Source organism: Alligator mississippiensis, chromosome 1 (assembly GCF_030867095.1).
Source record: "Alligator mississippiensis isolate rAllMis1 chromosome 1, rAllMis1, whole genome shotgun sequence".
Classification (NCBI taxonomy): Eukaryota; Metazoa; Chordata; order Crocodylia; family Alligatoridae; genus Alligator; species Alligator mississippiensis.
In genome coordinates, this window is record NC_081824.1 from 297,008,099 (window position 1) to 297,028,160 (window position 20,062).

General features: G+C 42.7%; 1 protein-coding gene across 1 annotated transcript in view; it reads left to right on the forward strand.

Moving 5' to 3' along the window:
* PCP4 (Purkinje cell protein 4) overlaps positions 1 to 20,062 on the forward strand; it is an 86,294-nt gene that overhangs the window by 15,859 nt on the left and 50,373 nt on the right. The window contains exon 2 of the mRNA XM_006262503.4: positions 15,628 to 15,679. Coding sequence (XP_006262565.1) covers positions 15,628 to 15,679 — 52 coding nt within the window. The remainder of the gene's footprint in view (positions 1 to 15,627; positions 15,680 to 20,062) is intronic.

The window sequence follows — 20,062 nt, forward strand, 5'->3', positions numbered from 1 at the left end:
AGTTTGTTGGACTGACACATGGATGTTTTGTCAGGAGAAGCCTTATATTTAAGGCCAATGATACGTAAGAAATTGTAGAAAACGAAAAATACCATCTGGTTTAAGAGGCCTGGTCATTTTTTCATTTATGTCAAGAAACTTTAATCTGTTTCCTCACTGTTTAAATATTTCTCTAGGGTCACCTTGATGCTCCCTCTTTTCCAATTTTCAGATGAATTAAAATATAGGCTGTATCATTACTGTCCAAATGAGGATTGAGGTAATATTTTGGCAAGCGGGGTGAGAAGGGTTGTTCTTGGGTTAACTTTACCCTCTTTGTACTTTACTGAAAAAACCCTAAACTGCTTAAAGACATTTAATGTCAAGGGTATGAGGCTACAGTTTTTACTAGTGCAAATAATTCTTTGGTTTGCCTGAGTAAGAGCGACACCCATGGGTGTTTGTTTTCCCATGCTTCTGGACTTTGATGGTCTCCACATGGGGCTAGGAAGGAATTTTCCCCCTTCCTATTGCTATGGGTATCAGGGTTTTATTTCCATCTTTCCCAGAAGCATTGGATGTTGGTCCCTTCTGTTCCCATGGAGCTGGACATTTTGATTGGACTGTGTTGATGCTCCTGCTTGGACTTGAAAAACCCAGAAGCTCCTCCACTCAGGGTCAGACCAACTGCTGGATTTAAGATCCAAAAGGAATTTTACATCACAGTAAAGCTGTCACAGACTTGGAGGGGGGATTGCCTTTGAAGCAGGAGGTACTGTCCTTTTCTTGTGATCTCTTTGGTGTATTTTAACAAACTATTTCTGTCCTTGAAGTGGAAGGACATTGACAGTGGTGCCCTCATCCTCCTGCTTTACCTTTGGTAATATAGGGAGTTTTTTATATTTTGGGCATTGTTCTAGCTAGTTGCCTGACAGGTTTATTCACAAAAGTTTTTAAGAATAGGTTGGACAAACACTTGATTAGAACGGTTCAGACAGGGGCAGGGTTAGATCCAGTGTGGGTGTGTTGATGTGGTTATACCCTCTTGGGCTGAGCTCACCAGCCGGGCAGTGCAGGCTCTGGCCTGAGTTCAGAGGTGTAATGACCTGGGAGGCACTGAGGGCAGCTGCTACATGCACACTGGCAGTAGTGACTTCCAGTTGCTACTGCACTTCTGATGTGATCACATGGCTTTGCTGGCAGCCATTTTTGGTTTTTTTCTGTTCTTTCCCACTTTCAGCTGACCATGCATGCTTCCTTGGTCACCCATATGCCACTGCCCAAGCCCCTGCTTTCACACAGCTCTGGAGCCCAGTAGTGTGAATGCTGCTGCTACTGCTTGTGTGACCCCTTTTCTCCTGCTGCTGCATTCAGTGGGGATGGGGGTAGCGGGAGGGACAAACGGTGGTGGTGCTCACTCCCTATACTCCAGCCAGAGTCTGGGGTGATCAGCTGGTAAGCTAAGAGCTTGCAACACAGACCGAACTCCGCAGACAGGCTGGTGAGCTCACTGCACATATGCTGCTTAGCTGAAGAAGGTGTGACTGCATCCTCCTTGCCGCCATCCTAAATCCACCCATGGATAAAAATAATTCTGCCATGAGTAGGGGGTTGTACTAGATGACTCCACTGGGTCCCTTCCCAACTTTTCTATGATTCTAAATAAATCCTGCAGGAGCAAACTGAAGATTATTTTTTAAGGACTGCACAGTAATTAACTGGATTTAGAGAATACAGTATATTCTTGCAGCTGCTTTCAGAATAACTTCAAAGATTCCATTATCCCTCCTGCAGGAAAAAAATCTGTGATTATAATGTCTTTGGAGAAATATCTGCTTAATAATGTTTTAATTCAAAATATGCTAATAAAACAAATATTAAGGAGACTGCAGTTTGTGCTAATTATGTTGATTATGTTTGGTGTTGGTGTAAATATTCTCTTTTGACAACATTATAGTGAATTCGAATAGAAAATCAGTGGTTTCTCATTGTGCTGGTAAATAAATTCCAGAGTTCCAATGGTAAAAGTGGAAAATAATGGAAACTTTTTCTCTCACTGCAATTAGAAGACTTAAAAACCATGACTATTGTATTTCTTTTACCCTAACTAAGCCTGTTGTATACTTTAAATATTACCATTTGTGGAATTCTATTGCATATCCTTGTAAATGGAAACCATTCTTAACTGCAGTCTTTCCATCTGAGATCTCTATCACTGGCTATTACTTATTATTCCATTACAGAAATAGATTAAGAATGACATATTGTACTGGCTAATTATTTTAAAGCTATCTCTGAAAATTAATCAGAAAAAAGCTTTAAACAGGCTTTAATACAGATATCTGTGGGAGTTTTGTCTGCTTATGGGCTGAAGTATTCATCCCCTAGATATCTTCCCTCTGAGGCTTATTTGGGATGATTCTCTCCTAAGATGCACCTTGCATCTAGCTACATTATGAGGTGGGCACGCTGGAGGGGAGGGACAGAATCCAGCTAGATCTAGACAGGTTACAGAGGTGGGCGGATGAGAATAGGGTGGAATTCAACACAGACAAATGCAAGGTGCTGCATGTAGGGAGAAAGAACCAGCAACACACCTATAGGCTGGGGAACACCCTTCTTGTCAACACGGTGGCAGAAAGGGATCTTGGAGTCACTGTTGACTCCAGGATGAACATGAGCCACCAGTGTGAGGACGCAGTCAGTAAGACTAACTGCAGCTTGTTGTGCATCTACAGATGCATCACAAGCAGGTCCAAGGAGGTGATCCTCCCCCTCTATGCAGCACTGGTCAGGTCGCAGTTGGAGTACTGTGTCCAGTTCTGTGGCACCACACTTCAAGAGGGACGTGGCTAGCATTGAGAGGGCCCAGAAGAGGGCCACTTGCATGATCGGGGGGCAGCAGGGCAGGCCCTACGAAGAGAGGTCAAAGGGCCTGAAACTTTTCAGCCTCCACAAGAGAAGGCTGAGAGGGGATCTGGGGGCAATCTACAAACTGGCCAAGGGGGACCAGCTGGAGTTGGGGGAGGCTCTGTTCCCCCCGGAACCACCCGGGGTTACTAGGAATAACGGCCACAAATTGTTAGAGAGAAGATTCAGGCTGAACATGGGAGTAGTGGGAGGCAGTAGATTGAGAGTGAGGGGCACTGAGTCAGGACTGGCCACTGATGTTTACAAAAGGGTCCTGGTGCAAAAAAGGTTGAGAACCGCTGTTTCAGGGAATGTTTCTTTAAGTGGAGAATGTTGGCGCTTCCCTACTTACAGACACATGTCCCAGGGGTTCCTGGGGCTATGTCTGTATAAGCAGGGAAACCCCAACTTTCCCAGGTTACAGAGACATGCACTTATATTGCCCAGATGCACAGGACTGGGCCTCTGACCCCCTGTGCAGGGCAGCTACAGAGCATGGGTAGCTCCAGGTTGCCCTTAATCTCATGTCATAAAGCAAACAGACATCCATCACTATACCGTGGCAAAATTGATACCATCTTTGTCAAAGACACACATTTGGGGCATCTGTGGCAGGATTAGGGGCATGGATGTCTGTTTGCTTGGCCTTTTTGCTGCCATAAATATTTTTATGGCTGCACAATGACAACAAATGGCGACATTTCTTTCCACCCTAAGAGTGGCTCTGGGTATGTGCATGTGGACATTTGCACTATACCTCATTTTCAGGAGCTGGTGTGACATTTAAAATAAAGTTTGCCTCAGGTCAGTTCATCTCAGTCCCTCTACCATGTTTTTCTTTATAGAAAAAGCTATCGGAGGCTCTTAATCAACGTGACTAGCCTAACAAAAAAAAAATGATGAATAAGCATCGTATTACTTGCCCCATGTATATTATTACATTAACAGCCAGAATGCCCAAACAACTTTTAAAAAATTGATTCTGGTCCCAAGTCTGGCTACATTATACTGCTCTGATGGCAGTAGAGACTTTGGGCGCCTATACACGAGTGCCAAGGCTTCTCTGACACACTGGAATTCCAATGCGTCAGAGCAGACTCAATCAAGTCTGCTGGAGTGTGGCAATTGCCATGCTCCAGCATCCTCCTGTATCTCATGTATCAGCATCTCCACGCTTAAAAATGGTGCTCCACTGAAGCTCCACTTGAGCTTCAGTTCAAGTGTCCCTGCTGCCATTTTTAAGCATGGGGATGCTGATACCCGAGACATGGTGGCATTTTAATAAGAGCACCCTGGAACACATGTAAGAATTCCCTTAGAAAATTGGGTTCACTGGCTACCTGGAAAGGGAGGTGTCAAAAAGTCATCACAGAACTGACAGTAGATATCATGGCCAGTAAAAAAGGAAAACTTGGGGCTGTGAGCAGCCCAACATAAGTTGTCTTTGTGTTGCTCCTGGTGGGGGGGGGTGTGCAAATGCAGGCATTGGCCCCCAGGCACTGGAGACCCATGGTACGCCACTGCCAAATACCATTCAGACACAGTGCAGAGTCTCTGCAAACTCAGCTTATCTGCTTACTCAAGTGGGTTGCTTTGCAGTCAAGCTTTTATTGATAGTAGCTTTTAAGTACTGTGAAGTGCCGAAGTGCTATATCATAAGAAATTCGAAACAGGATAACTTGACTCACCTGTTATTCCCACCTAGTGTGGCTAGATGTTCTGAATCTAAAGCAGTCACTTCACAAGACTGCTCATGAATGACAATATTTGTTTCATTAATATTCTGCATGACTTCCCTAGCTTGGAAAAAAAAGCAAGAGAACATAGAAAGGAAGAAAGAATAAAGAAATGAGAAGAAAAGTTTTCTTGACTAGGTTAGAGATTCTCTAAAGTATCTCTCACCTCAAACTCATCACACACAGGGTCTACAGAAGTATTAATAAAGCCACATATACAGGCGAGTGTGTCTGGTGCTCAGAAATTTGATTTTGTTTTTGCCATCTGGATGTATTGCAGCCAGGTTTTGGGAGGAGGACACCTATAATTTTATAACAGCAGGTTCTAGGGAAGGAATGACAGATAGACATGTTTGTGTTGTCACTTACGAGTCAGTATTTTGTCTATCATTACTACCTCATTTTCTTTGCTTTATGGTCCAAAAGGCAGGTTCTTCTGGTTTCCTCCCTCCTTCACTTCTACTTTCTGTCTCCACTCCTGGGGGTAGGGCAGTGCAACAGAAGGGTGCTAGGGTGTCCAAGCTGTGCATACACCGGGGGGGGGGGGGGAGGGCGGGAAGATGGTGGGGGCATAGTGTCCGAGTTGTAAGAGGTATGAATGATTATGACATATGACAGGAGGTGGGTTGCCTGCACTGCAGGTGTGTGGCTGGGAAGGCAGGGGAAGGAAAGTGCTGTGTGTATGGCAGAGGGAGGCTGGTTTATCCACATGGCCAGTGTGTGGGTGGCATAGCTTGGAGCAGAGGGGGAAACTAGGCTGACTGTGCTGTATGCATGGTGGGGGATGCAGGGGGGGACATGGGCCCAATGTGTGGCGGGGGAGAGCTGGGCAGGGGGGAGCAGCCCACGCCTTGTGAGGTCCTGGGGACTGTGACTGGCACTGTGTGTGGTCTCTGGCTACATGGAAGTTGGACAGCCCTGTTCTACATTATTTATACTATGCACACAGCAGAAACAGTCATGACAAACTGCACTTTATCACGCACTTTTCAGTCTCCACAAATCTAATTCAGAACCTCTGAGTACCTTTAAAAAAGCCACCAATACTGACAACATTAGTTTGCAAGATAAATATTTCCTTGCTTATTCAAATACAAAAATCCCTTAAAAAAATTAACCTGGTCTGAGGTGAAAGATAGGAAATTTCAGGTTTGGGCTCTGATATTCCTGCTCATTCAGAATTAGAAATTGGAAATTTCATATTTCCCTTGATTGGAAGCTCTGGAAGGCCCCTAAATACTCATTATTAAACCTGTGTTTTGGGGTGCCGGGGGGGGACGGTTGTACATGAAAGTTCTTTTTATATGTTTTAAAAAAGTTATTAAAATACTCTAGTCTGATAGTTTCTTTCCCTCCAACATCTGTGTAACTGGATTAATGGTAACATAAGGCAACTGAGTTTATGGGCAGAGGGCTATGAAAAAATATATAAGACAAAAGGCATTTGTGGAATAGGATTTCTGAAAAATATATGGTGTAGTATGTTGATATTCATTCAGGATAGTCTGTATAACTCATGTCTTTGATGTCTATGGCCTCTGGCAGATGTACTAGTAAAGGTACACTGGGATCTGACAGAGGATCCCACAAGGGCACTTTCTGCCATGCCACGTGTGTTTGGCAGGACGCATGATTGTGGGTTTGTAAATCAAATCCCATCACGTGTTATTGTGGGATTCCCCAGCACTGGTAAGTAACAAGATCCTGTAACTAACCCAGCTTTAGAGGCACACCATGCGCTCCTCTGGCTGGGAGCTCCCAGCTGTTCTGTGCTCCTGGCTGTGGGGGGGTGCAATACATGCTCCTGGGGTTGGGAGCTCCATCAGCTGGTCTGGGCTTCCAGCAGCAGGAGCGCACCCCATAGCTGGGAGTCCAGTCTTGGCCACATGCTCAATTAATGGCATGATAGAAATCAGCCGGTTATTACAAATCTTTTGTGTAATCATTTTGTGGCTTATTCCTTGTTTTATCACACCATTAATTTAATTAACTTGTGGCTGGGTAAAAACTTAAGACATGATTAGCTGGTTGATCATGTCTTGGGTGTAACCTGTTCCAGTAGCCAATGAATAATGCCACTTCAAGCTTCTGAAACAAAAACTTTTACACATCACACCAGTATATAATCTCTGTACATGTTATATGTATGCTATGTATTTGCTGTTAGTGAAGCTTGTGATCAAGTAGTGAAATAGGGCCTATGCAAAACTTGTGCAGTGAACAAGCTTTGTGCTATCCTTGCGTAAGCGTGAATTCTACCCAAAACGCTTAGTCACTCTAGTAGCAGAGAACACTCTAGTAACATGCATTTCTTTGATGTGCCAATGAAAAAGAATATTTTTTGTTTAGCATGATGAAATAAACTTACTGAAAACAACTATTTTCATTCCCCCTACCCATCACTCTTCCATGTCCTAGTTGATGAAGGGCAGTTCTTTTAATGCAAATATGCAATTATTGAAATAGCGTTACATGCTGTGATAAACCTTGTCACTTCCGCACTTAAATTCATTGGCTGAGGGATGCTTCTATTATTCCAGGAATGCACTGATCTGAGAACTATCAGGCTGCTCTTCTCCATGATCATGGATGTTGATGTTACCAAGAATAGACTCACATATGGGATTTCTTTTCTCACCTCTCTCTTTCTGCAGCTACCTGTTCACGTCCTCTATGCAGCAAAAATGTTAGTAATGAGCTTTTCATTTTGCATAAACTCTTGCCATATCCCAGGCTACATGGTGGGAAACAACCCTGGCAAATAAAAGGAATCTATCTTGGACATAGATACAAAGCTGGTTGAAAATAATGAGAAAACTCATGTCCAATTACACTTCCTCATAATAACCTTTTAAAAAATGTTGCAAGGTTGACATCTGAATTCTTTCATTTTTACAAATGTTGACAAGCTCTATAGTTAGTAAAATATAAATTAAATCATACTTTTTGACATTTTCAGCAGTTTCATAAAAATACATTTTTAACAAAAATGACCAAAAATGCAACATTTTGATTTTTTTTACATGCTTGAACAATCAGTGGCTATAGTCATATACTGTAGTTACTATATCACACTGCTCTTTTACTGACCATTCCACGGTTAACCCAGTCTCTTAGCCTTTACTTTTGCATTTCTTTTGTTCCATCCTTTTCCTATTATCCGTGATTTCCTTCTTTCTTCTTTTCTGGATAGCTGAATCACCTGTTATTTGGAGAGACTGGATGTCTGCTTAGCATTTAAGAACTGAATAAAAAAAAAAGAAGCAAACCCCCAGAGAGACGCATAGAATCTACATTTCAAACCTGTTAGCAGCTCCACTTCTTTAGTTGAGCACTTAAATGCTCTAGGTCCAGTGTTTCATATTTAAACACAAACATGCTATTGCTGGAAGCCAGTTTTAAAAATGGGACCCTGTTTGTGATCAAATGTAAAATCTACTGTTCCTGTAGTTCTTGAGCTTTAGTAAATGCAGGCAGAATCTAGTATTAATATTTTACAAAATGCTAAAAAATGATTAAAAAAACTAAGATTGATTTTAAATTGAAACTTCCCCATCAGCCAGATTTGAGTGAAAGTGGCTTTGTATGGCTCATTAATAAGCCCTAGAAAAGAAAGCTTTTTAATTAATACCTGAACACAGTTGCTAACAATAGCAGTACTAATCTGCAGTATTTTAGGAAAGGTCATTTAAAAAAAGGTAGGAATAGAATTTAAGATTAGAGGCAAAATTTAAACCTTCAGGCTTCTAGGGATGAAGAATAAGTGGAAAGGTTAATGTAATACTTTGATATAATTTTTACAGTCTGAGGAAACCCTCCTGGCTGAAACTTAACCTATGCATTTTTAACCATAATTTTTACATCTCAGGGAATAAATTAGCATAGTTTTCAATGCTATTTAAAACTAGATATTATAAATTGCACTGAGAATTTAGGAAAAAAGTAAACCTGTTTCTTTCTTATTGTGTTTGTGGCATATGCGGTACCCCTTTTCCTTCCTCTCCAGATAAATTTTGAGTGACTGATTTTGGATATATTTTTTATGATATGCCTTTGGTGTTCTGCAGAGCCACTAAGTTAAAAATTAATATGGCTCCAAGCACTTATAAACTGTTTCTTCCTACACAACATAGCAACAAAACTGTTTATCCTGTTTCACTGTATAATCATTATGTTTTTGCACTTGTGTTCATTTCAGCTCTGATATTTCTTCTCTGATGCTTAGTGGAAAGCTTATTTTATGCTTCAATCTTCTGAAGATAATTGTGTTTGCCTGAGAAAATCCTGGGGAATTTCAGAATATACCAACCAGTAAAACTGGTTAAAACTTGCATGTCAAAGAAGCATTGGTTTTCTCTTGTCTTTTAAAAGTTGAGGGCTCGTCTAAATTTGAAAAAAAATATTTTCGGATTCTGTTATTCTGTTGATTTAATTGAGTCTGTTGGGGACACGGAGGATTTATGCTGCTGCTCTCCTAGTACTATATTGGATTAATTTTTGACAATGCCTGCAATTATTTCTTTCAGCTTTGTGGCTTTTCATTCTAAAAATGTCATTACATAGCTGTCCTTTGTGTTGGACATCATGGTGGCATCATTAAAGGACAAGTGTGAGAACACAACATCTCCAGAGATGATAATGCCAATGTGGTGCAAATGTTTTAAAAACTGTATCCAATGAGGGAATTAAGTTAAATGGGCGCGTCTACATGTGCCATTAACGTGCAGCAATAAACTGTTCTTATTGCTCTTCAGTTTATTGCTCCCGGCAAATACCAAGTGTGTGATTTACACGTGTGCCCAGACCTCAGCATATTGAGCTGGGTCACAGGAACCCCAGCTGGCAGGAGGCCTGGGGGCTCAGTCTGCCAGCCCAGCCCCTGATTGGTTTCAATGTGCTAAATAGAGGCTGGATGGGGCATGAGGGTGCTTCAGTGTGGGGTTAGCTGGCAGGCAGTCCCCGCACTGAAGCACTCATGTGCTCTAGCCATCCTGGTCAGCATCTACATGTGTGCTGCTGCACACGAAAAAATTCCACAGCAGGGTAGGACTTATATTTACATATATTACCCTGCTGCAGAATTTATTAGTTTCATGAGCCCTAATAGGGGTACATGTGTAGACACCAAGACATTTACTGTACAGTTAATTAGTCAAATGCACAGTAGGGGTATGTGATTTATTTCGGATTCAGATTCAGCCTGAATCAGGGACAGTGATTAGATTAGTTGATTCAGATCACTGTCCCTAATTCGATTTGGCTGAATCCGAATCTGAAGATTCGATGCTGATTCGGAGAATCAGCGATTTGGACGTAGACACAGCTTTAAAAGTTTTTCTACATACCTTGAGGTAGTAGGCATGGCTGGTGATTGCTGCAATGCTGGGGAGCATGGAGCATCCCACACGAGTGTGGGGGGGCCCTCCATGTGCTCAGCGGCAAACCAGGAAGTGGACCAAAAGTTCTTCTGGTATACTTCTGGGTCTGCAGGGAGCATGCTGGGGGCCTCCCAGACCCAGGGGGCACCACTCACTGAGCCAGGGGCAGGGGTGTGTGTGTGTGAGAGGTGGGGGGGGGGGGTCCTATGCACTCCCCGGCAGACCCAGAAGTGGAACAGAAGGGCTTCTGGTCCACTTATGGATATGCTGCCGAGCACACTGGGGAGCCCTCTGAACTTCTGTGGGACACTCCATGCACCCCAGCATCACAGCAGTCATGAGTCCCTGCTACCTAGAGGTATGTAGAGAAAACATATAAAGCTGTGTCTATGTCTGAATCTCTGAATGTTTCCGAATCTCTCCAAATCGATTTGGAGGGTTCCGATTCGATTCAGAGAGATTAAAGGGTCCTCTAATTCTATTCAGATTCAGAGATTTGGCCACTGAATCGGGCCAAACCTCTGGTGAATGAAATCAGGGACTGAAGCTTTGCACAGCCCAACTGTACAGCAAGCATCTCATATAGACATGCCCAGTGTTTTGCAGGAGGATCAATTGCACTGCATACTGATTTTTTTTTTTACCTCATATTTTCAATACTCATGTTATGGAGAGATTTCCCTCCCCCCCCCCCGCCCCTTTCCTGTTGAATCTACTACCATCACGTCAAAGACAATATACATTTTTTAGGACAAAATCAGGAATGGCAGTATAAGGTATAGACCCTCACATGGGTGGATCCTGAGGGGGTGCATGAGTGCACCTGTACCACACTTTGATTCCTGATCCACCCAAAGTTTCAAACCAACTGCATGGCAGTGGCAGAAGCATTTCTAGTCAGACAGTGCTGAGGAAGTCAGTTGACTTAATGGCTTGTTTTCATCTACCTGATGCCTTCTAAACTATACTATAGGTGTTAATGACCCTCTCTTCTTTTTAATGGCTATAATGGTCCACCAACCAAGCTATCCTTTGTTCTGCAGTTCTGCTGTCTGTTATCTGCTCCTGGTAACAAAGCTCCTATTTCACAGCCCCTCAGACTTTTTAATGTATCCAAAGAAGTTATATTTGTTTTTACTTTAATCTTAAATGGAATAATGCAGCTCTAGGTCCCTGGTATATTAGTAAAGCTTCTAGTTTATTTTTAACTGGAAAAAAAAATATCTTCTTAGTTTAATGACTTCTTAGTTTATATGTCATGATGCATCTTACCATCTGAACCCCCAATTTCAAAATTCTACATCTATCCATGTACCTTCAGGAAAAAAGGCAGAACAACCCCACCCCCCTGCCTTTTTTTTTTAAATAAAAGAAGCAATAGCTTTGCCATTTTTGATTGACAAGCAATTTTATGATTGTTCAAGAGATTCCAGTATGTTTCCACTGAACTGATCTAATTTCAAAAGAGTATTTAATTACAAATAATGCATTAACAGTAGCATTGTTGTCAAATATGCATTCTAGGAGACAGTAATAATCAATTGCATATTGCAGTATTACCTGAGATTGCTTGCAGGCTAAGTTAATATTGTAAGTTAATATTTTTGGCTAGGAAGTGGCTGCTGAATGGATTTCTGAATCTTAAGTGAATTTACACATTAAGAGAACTTCTTATCTCTAAGGATCCCCTCCTGCTTCAAAGTTATTGACCAATTCTTTTATCTTATGCCTGGGCACAGAGGTGCTAGTGAGAAAGAGAAAATATGGAGATGTTCAGTGGAGCTGTGTTCCTCAGGGGCTGTCCTTATTTTATTGAACAGAGTATTTTGAGACCCCTGAGGTTTGAGGCAGAGCCAACAAATCTGAGACTATGCATGCCCATCAGTGTTTTTCCTACCTGGAACTAGAGCCTAGGGACTTGCCAGAGCCAGAAGGCTGAAGTTACAGTTAAATAGGTAGAACCGGTTTCAAATTGGGAAGATTTTTCTCTCAAATCCTACAGTGAAAGTCATATTCTACATAATTAAGCTTTTCATTGAGGTCATAACTGTCCCTTTAAACACCCAGTAGAATCTAACTATGGGCTGGTATCCAGGCTAGGTAGAGACATTCAAGAAGCCCAAGGTGGAACTGATCTAAGGCGGTTTTCTGTAAGTGGTTTAGTTTATTTTGGTAGTGAACAGAACACACATTCATACTTTGATGGCGGGGGGGGTGGCAGAGAGGGGTGCAAATCTTAGACTGCATTACACCATTTTTAAACCAGTCTGTGTGCACTGAACCGTTCTTTTACAAGTATAGACCAGTTTTGTGTGCTGAACTTCTGTTCTGTTATGGGTATAGACCAGTTTCTGATCACTTATACTGGTAAAAGTGTAATGTCTGTATCTGGCCCCAGAACCTAAGGAGCAACCAGCACGGGGATGTGATTAAGAAACAGCAATTTTTAGGGGCTGGTTTTCAGCTGAAATTCAATTTGTCATCCTAGCTGGTCACAAACCAGTCATGCCACCAATTAGGTTTGCAGTGATTGTGGGAAAACAGAAATATTCTTAGTGAATATCAGTTTCATTCTTAGTGAAAGTCAGTGGCTTTACTGACTTTAAGACTATTGCTTAAATTGACTGGCTGAATGGAACCGAATTTGATACTTTATTTGTTTGTTTACTATGAATTTAGTCCTTGTGTTTTTTAGACAGCAGAATCTAGAGAGTGAATTATTTTTCATTCATAGTAATATGTGGTAAAAATAATAATAATGCATGCTGTGAAATTCACCATACTAGACACATCAACTTTTAATGGGCCAGAATGGAAATTCTGAAGACATGCCCACATTGCTAGAGAAAACCTCTGTGAAAGCACCCTAGGCCTAATTATTACTGAATTATGTGCAGAACATGCCTAGAAATGTCACCTAATCACCTCTAGAATCTCACTGAGCATGCTGTGGCTCTGTGCCAAAAAGCAATGACATGACATACTTTCAGTATGTGGTGTATATAGAGTGTGAATGAGTGAGGATAGTGGTCTTTCATGGTGGCTTTCCCTACCACAGACTGAGGAGATGGAGACATGTCCCAAGTTTCCATCCCTAGGCATGAGAGTGTATTTTAATTTTCATACTGGGTGCATCTACATGAGACACTTTACTGCGGAGACGACTAATTAGCTTTGTAGTAAAGCATTGCCATCTACACATGCTCTCCTACAAGGCCAGAGTAAACTAATTAACTCTGCCGTAAGCTAGTACAGCCTGACACAAGGACTATCCTACGGTGGAGTTATTTACTCCACCACAATGCACATACAGACAGTGATTGGGGCTGGCTGGGGCACAAGGGTGCTACAGTATTGGATTGCCTGACAGCTAGCTGCACAGTGTAGCACCCTTATGCCCTGGCCAGCCCCTCTGCAGTACGTTGAGCTGAGGTGGAGCAGCTCCAGGCTGGCAGGCTGACCCCCTGAACCCTCTGCTAGCTGGGGCTGTGCTGCTCTGGCTCAATGTGCTGCGTTACTAGGCGCACATGCAAATGCTGTTCCTAGGAGCAATATACTCCAGTATGAACTGCATTGAATTTTATTGCATCGTGCATTAATATCACATGTAAACGCATTCACTGATGTCCAATCTGCATTAAAAAACTCCAAAAAACCAACCCAAACCAAAATCCAGTAATATAATCACATTGATACAATTACACCTGGATGAATTTCTGTTATGAACCAGTCTTTGAGTCTGTCACCAAGTAAGCCAGCTAGTAGCAGTTGTAATATCAACCTCTAAATATGAACACAGGACATCTGGGAAATGGATTTAAAATAGTAACTGTTTTTACACAAAGTCACTGGATTACCATCTGATGCTAATGACTTCTTGTCACTGATTCTTTTGACTGAATTTAACCAAAGAACAGGTATAAAATGTGCCATTTCCATAGGTGCAGAGGTGGGAAGCCAGTTGAGTCTGAAGTCAGGAAGAAGGCAGGGTAGGGTAGCAGCTTAGGCACTGACTGGTTTGGAGAGGTATGAGGTTTCATAAGCAACAGTCTACTTCATCAGATGTAAGAATGGGCTGGCAGAAAGAAAAGATGTATATAGAAAGAAAAAGTATGAGGGAAGAGGAGACTTCTGAAAAGGGTGCTGGGGCATGGGGAGGGATTAATTAGATCAGTTAAGATGAACAGAGCAGTTGATGCCTAAAAGGATCCCAAAGTAAAGTAGGTAGTTGCCTAAGAAATCTCATGCCTCCCTGAACCAGTTAGTCTAAGATCCCTGCCTTATCTTCTGGTGCCATAGGTGGTAGTATCAGGAGGGTAAGGTGGGCCTTCCCTGACCATGGAATCAGAGCTCAAAGGTACCTTAAGGGCACATCTACATGTGATGCTACATTGCCTTAGCAACACACTATGGCAATGTAGCATCCACGGATGTCTACACGTGACCAGCAGCTACTTCACTGTAGTGGCATGCTCCCCCAATATAATGTGCCACTATGGCAAGTAGCTGCTAAAAATAACCATGTGCTGCATGTATGGTGCATTACAGGTGGTTACTGCATCGTGCTTTAGTACTGCCAAAAAGAAGTACTAAAGCACAGTGCAGTAACAACGTCAATGTAGGGTAATGTGTAGATGTGCCCTAAGAGTTCATCTTGTCTGAACTGAGGCAAGATCAAGTACACCTAGATCAACCCTGAGATATGTTTATCTTACCTGATTCTCCCCTGACTTGCACCTTGTTTGGTGACTTGTTGTTTTGTACAGATGCCCCTTAGGACTCCTGTTCTGAGTCAGGCCGGGGACCAAATACCTAAGCAGCAACTCTTCAGAAAAGGACCTGGGGGCTACCAGGGACAATAAGAAGAATTTGAGCCAACAGTGTGCCCTTGTTGCCAAGAAGGCTAAAGGCATACTGGGCTGCATTGGTAGGAGTGTTTCCAGCAGATCAAAGGAAGTGATTATTCCTCTCTATTCCACACTGGTGAGGCCAGAAATGGAGTACTGTGTTCAGTTTTGGGACCCGCACTACAGAAAGGATGTGGAGAAATTGGAGAGAGTCCAGAAGAGGGCAATGAAAATGATGAGGGGTGGGGCTGGGGCACATGACTCCTGAGGAGAGGCCAAGGGAACTGGGCTTATTTAGTTTAGAGAAGAGGAGACTGAGGGGGCTTTAATAGCAGCTTTCAACTACCTGAAGGGGGTTCCAAAGAGGACGGAGCTACCCGTTCCTAGTGGTGGCAGATGACAGAACAAGGGACAATGGTTTTAAGTTGCAACAAGGGAAGTTTAGGTTAGATATTAGAAAAAAATTCTCACTAGGAGGGTAGTAAAGCACTGGGACAGGTAACCCAGACAGGTGGTGGAAGCTCCATAGCTAGACAAAGCCTTGGCTGGAATGATGATCCTGCTTTGAGCAGGGGGTTGGACTAAATGAGTTCCTGAGGTCTCTTCCAGCCCTCATTTTTGATGATTCTATGATTTTTGAGTATGTCAACTCCACCTTGTGCTGGATGAACAGCTACATGAGGGAGGGGAGAGACTCAGGCTCTGGCAAATGGAGTTCCAGTGGGAGAATGCAAACCTTTAGAATTCACAGGACAATACCTTCTTCTTCCCTTCCAGAGGCAAGGTGCTGGAGCAACAAATGAAAAAGACAAGACATCTGGTGAGAATGGTAAGATTAGATTTTTATTTCATTTTGGAAAATAGCACACCAAGTTGTTTCCCTGTATCAAAATACTTTTACAGGTTTTTTTGTGCCACTTGTGTGTGAATGGACCTGGATGGAAATGGGATTTTTTTCCGACCAAGTTTTGCTTTTACATCAACTTTCCTTCTCCCTTCCACCTCTAGACTGAGTGTCTTAGGCAAAGATTTTTCAATTGTTAGACAAAGAGTTATCAATGAAGCAGCAACTTTTTCTGTGCAGAAAAAGAAAACATTTAAAAAAACTAAAAAACTGTTTAGTCACAATCCAATTATCCAGCAAAAAGTGGTTTCAATGGAACATTTTTTTACAAGACCTGGCTATAACAGAGCTGACAATTGAGGCCACTGCCAGCTTGCAGTTATTCATGAACAAGGAAAGGGCTAAATGCAGAGGAATAAATGGTCTGCTTCCAGTTGCTTGCCCATTTCTAATTGAAAGAGACTGTTCTGTATGGTCTTATTGAAAGCAGAAAGAATGAAAAAAAAAATCATGAGCAAGTCTGTTATAGGAGTTCAACCCAGTTATTTTCATAGTTGAGAGGTATGGAGAATTCATAAAAGGGTTGTCTATCGGTCTCAGATTTTGGGTATTATTTTGAACAAAATCTCTGCCCACGAGGTAAGATTCAACTATTTTTCTGTTTTATCTTCTAATTCAGGATAGGTGACTCTTCCCTCACTGCTGTTTTACTTAACGTTATAGTGAAATGAAATCAGTCCCTGCTATGTGCAATAGGCTAAAAAAACCCACAAATTAAGAAAGTAACCCATTACATTTTGCTAGTTTTAACATCTTGATTCATTAAGCATGGAATTGCACTGACAGCAAAGTCATTTATTTCCTCAAATTAAAGGAAGATAGAGAAAATATTTTGGTTATTGTTAGAGTGATTGGAAAAAGTTTTCTTTTGATTGTTTCACTGCACTCTGAGTTAATTTTCTTTGTGCTTCAGCTTGAAAAAAAATTCCTATTGTCAGAGTGAAGACAGACTCTTAGACCCAAATCCTGCATCCTTCTTGGTGCAAATTTCCCTCAGGTCACAAGGGCAATTTTATCTAAAAACTGAAGTTTATTCCAAAGAAAATAAGTTCTCTAGTCAAATGAGACATATGGTTTTATGTGTGATACTGCCAATACATTATGTACAATATAGGCAAATTGGATGTCGGTTTCATATTTTATTATAATATAACAGTGAAGAGAAGTGGCATATATCTAAAAGAAAATGCAAGAGCTTCAGGAGAGGTGAAAGGAAAATATCTATTGTGCCTTCCTGGACCGATATACCTGCAGTAAGGTCAGGCTCACTCCTATCCTCCATGTGGAATTCTGTTCTAAATAAAATGAGGCAGAGGAGATCTGTATATATGTGTGTGTGTATACATATACATATACATACACACACATTATATATATATATATATATATATATATATATATATATATATGTATACACCCACTAGCCAATTGCCCATCATGAATGACGGAGTGTTTCAGGGAGTGTTTCCATGCCCCTCCCCCCCCCCTTTCCTGCTTACCCTTCAGGGCTGGCCATGTAAACAGTCCTGCTGCTGCCACCGCCTCCTTCTCCAGCCTCTGGCACAGTGGCTTCAGCTGCTGCCTCCTGCTGCAGAGTAGCGGGGCTTCACTCTGCCTGAGGAGGTGGTGGCAGCTCCCTTCCTCCCCCCTGCTCACCTGCCTCCGCCTCCTCCCATGGAGCAGTGGGGCTTCCCTCCACCTGAAGTGGCACTGGTGGCTCCCTCCCCCCCGCCCACTCACCTGCCCGCCTGCCTCTGCCTCTTCCCACAGAGCAGCGGGGCTTCCCTTCACCTGAGATAGTAGCTATAGCTCCTTCCCTCCCCCCACCCTCCCTCCTCCACCTGTGCCTCCTCCCACAGAGCATCAGGGCTTCCCTCCACCCGAGGAGACAGTGGCTGCTCCCTCCCCCCTGCCTGCCCTCCCACCTCTGCCTCCGCCTTCTCCTGTGGAGCAACAGGGCTTCCCTCCACCTGAGGAGGTGGTGACTCCCTCCCTCCAGCCCCCCTCCTCTGCTTCCACCCATGGAGCAGTGGGGCTTCCACCTCCCTGCCTGAGGTGGCAGAGTCCCCTGCAGCCAATCACCGCCGGCCCTCTCACATGCACAGTTGCCCAAAAGCATTATGAACAGACAGACATGCAGACAGACACACAAACAGACATGGGTGACTGGTGCCTCCTGAGTCTGGAGGGGCACCAGATCGTTGATTGGGTGGGGGTCCCCCCAGTGGCAGATCACCGAGTATGAAACTGCTGGCGGTGAAACTGGAAGTGCACTTCTGCCGGCACTTCTGGTTTTGCGGTTGGCGCTTCCAGGGGGTGCATGACTAATCTCCGGGGGTGCATGTGCACCTGCATGCACCCCCTATGTGTTGCCAATGCAGACAGGTAGACTAAGCCCTTTATTTTATACACACACACACGCACATATAGGTATATATGCGTATATACACACACACACACACATTACAATATATATTAAGGAAATCAGGGCCCACGTGTCTATATTTTGCCTTCATAGTTGTACACTGTGATTACTTACACAAAATAAAATTATTCCTTTGGCTAATGTAAGTATTTCTATATACAGATGCTGTAAATTCTTCTTACCATGCCTTTGTCTGGAAGTCTGGAAAATGTCAGCATTTAAATATGTTTCTATAGCTGCTGCTCCCACCATCTATGTCTGTTGATGCTCTCTTCCCTGTCAAGATGACACTTTCCATTTTAAAAGAAGAAAACACTATCCTTTGGTGAAGACTGCCCAGCTGAGAGGCATCCTATGAAAAGAAATCATAGAGTAGCATTTAATAGCTTCATTGCCCTCCTTCCTCTGTTGGAGGAAACTAGAACTGAGTGAACAGGAGGTATAAATATATTCAAGGGTTTTCATCAGTAATAAATGGAACGTTAATTTGTTGCATTCCAATTTCTGCTCCTGGACATTGCTCTGAGTTAAGTTATGTCGAGGCCGTGCTTGTGGGAAATGTATTTGGATTCCACAGCTGGGATGACTCTGTGCTAAGGTACTGTAGGCATACAGAGGATGTTCCATTTACATCCTTTGTTTATTATCAGTTGCTTTGTAGCAAGCGCTTTGGCCGCTTACACAGATTTTAGACTCTTTTTCTCCCAGGAAGACATATAACTCTGAGCCTCATGCTGCATTAAACTGATACTGCTTTGTAGCAGTTATCTTATTTGTTGGCTCTTGCTGAAGAGCAGCAGTAAAGGTTTGGCTTCAGAAAAGCCACTAGGTCAGAAGTTGGCAATGTTTTCTGGTGGTGGGTTGGAACAACCAGCTTAGGTTGAAGACAAGTGGACGGTATGACCTGGTCACCACTGCCACTACTGCTTCTCCCTGTCACCACTTCTCTCTGCTCTTACACTGACCCTTACACTAAATCACCACTTAGCAGTCACCGTGGGTGTCAGCGTTCCAGGTTTGGCAAGGGGTGGTGTGGAGCAACGTTACCTGCCAAAGTTTTTCAGGAATTATTTTCCAGGGCAGAGCAAGAGTTGATCATGGCTGTGGTATACATGATGCATGTGAGCAAGGAGCCTGAGAATCCTTCCCTGTTGCTTCCCTATTGCTACCTGGGGCACTCTACATGCTTTCTGCAAGGCAATGTCCCTGTTGATCTCTTTGACATGACAGTTTGGCATATGATATACAGAACCTTTTCCTATGTTTTTATACAGCAACTACCACTGTGGGTTCCTGATCAAGACTCAATACTCTGTCCTACTAAAGAAAAAATACTGAATATTAATACAGCCCATCCAACTCTATCTCACTCTCTTTCAAAACAACAGAAACTCTCTTCAACCTGTGACAGCAGGATCAGGCCCTGAATGCCATTGATCACTTCTGGCATTGAAAATTAGCTGTGGTATGGCTCAGTGTTTCATACCGAGTTAAACCAATTATTTCTTAGGCTATTTCACTGTGACAGCAACATGGTGCCACAGTCTTCATTGGTGGCCTGTACTAAAGGCCACTGAAGTCAATTGAAGAACTTCCATTGACTTAGTGGGCTTCAGATAAGGTGCAGCAGCCTTCTTGGACAGTATGTAAAGTATTCCTGCTAAAAAAAACCCAGGGAACATCAATCACAGCAGAGAATAGGTTAGAATGAAATTATTAATAGTAAAATGTTACAATAAATTACTGCCCCTGGTAGGCAAAAAAAAGCCTAAAGACTTATAGAGAGGCACCACAAAAAATAATTTTTATTGGTATTTTATATTTACTAATAATTTTAATGTAGGTGCCTACAGTTATGCTCCTAAATCCATATGCAAGCCTCT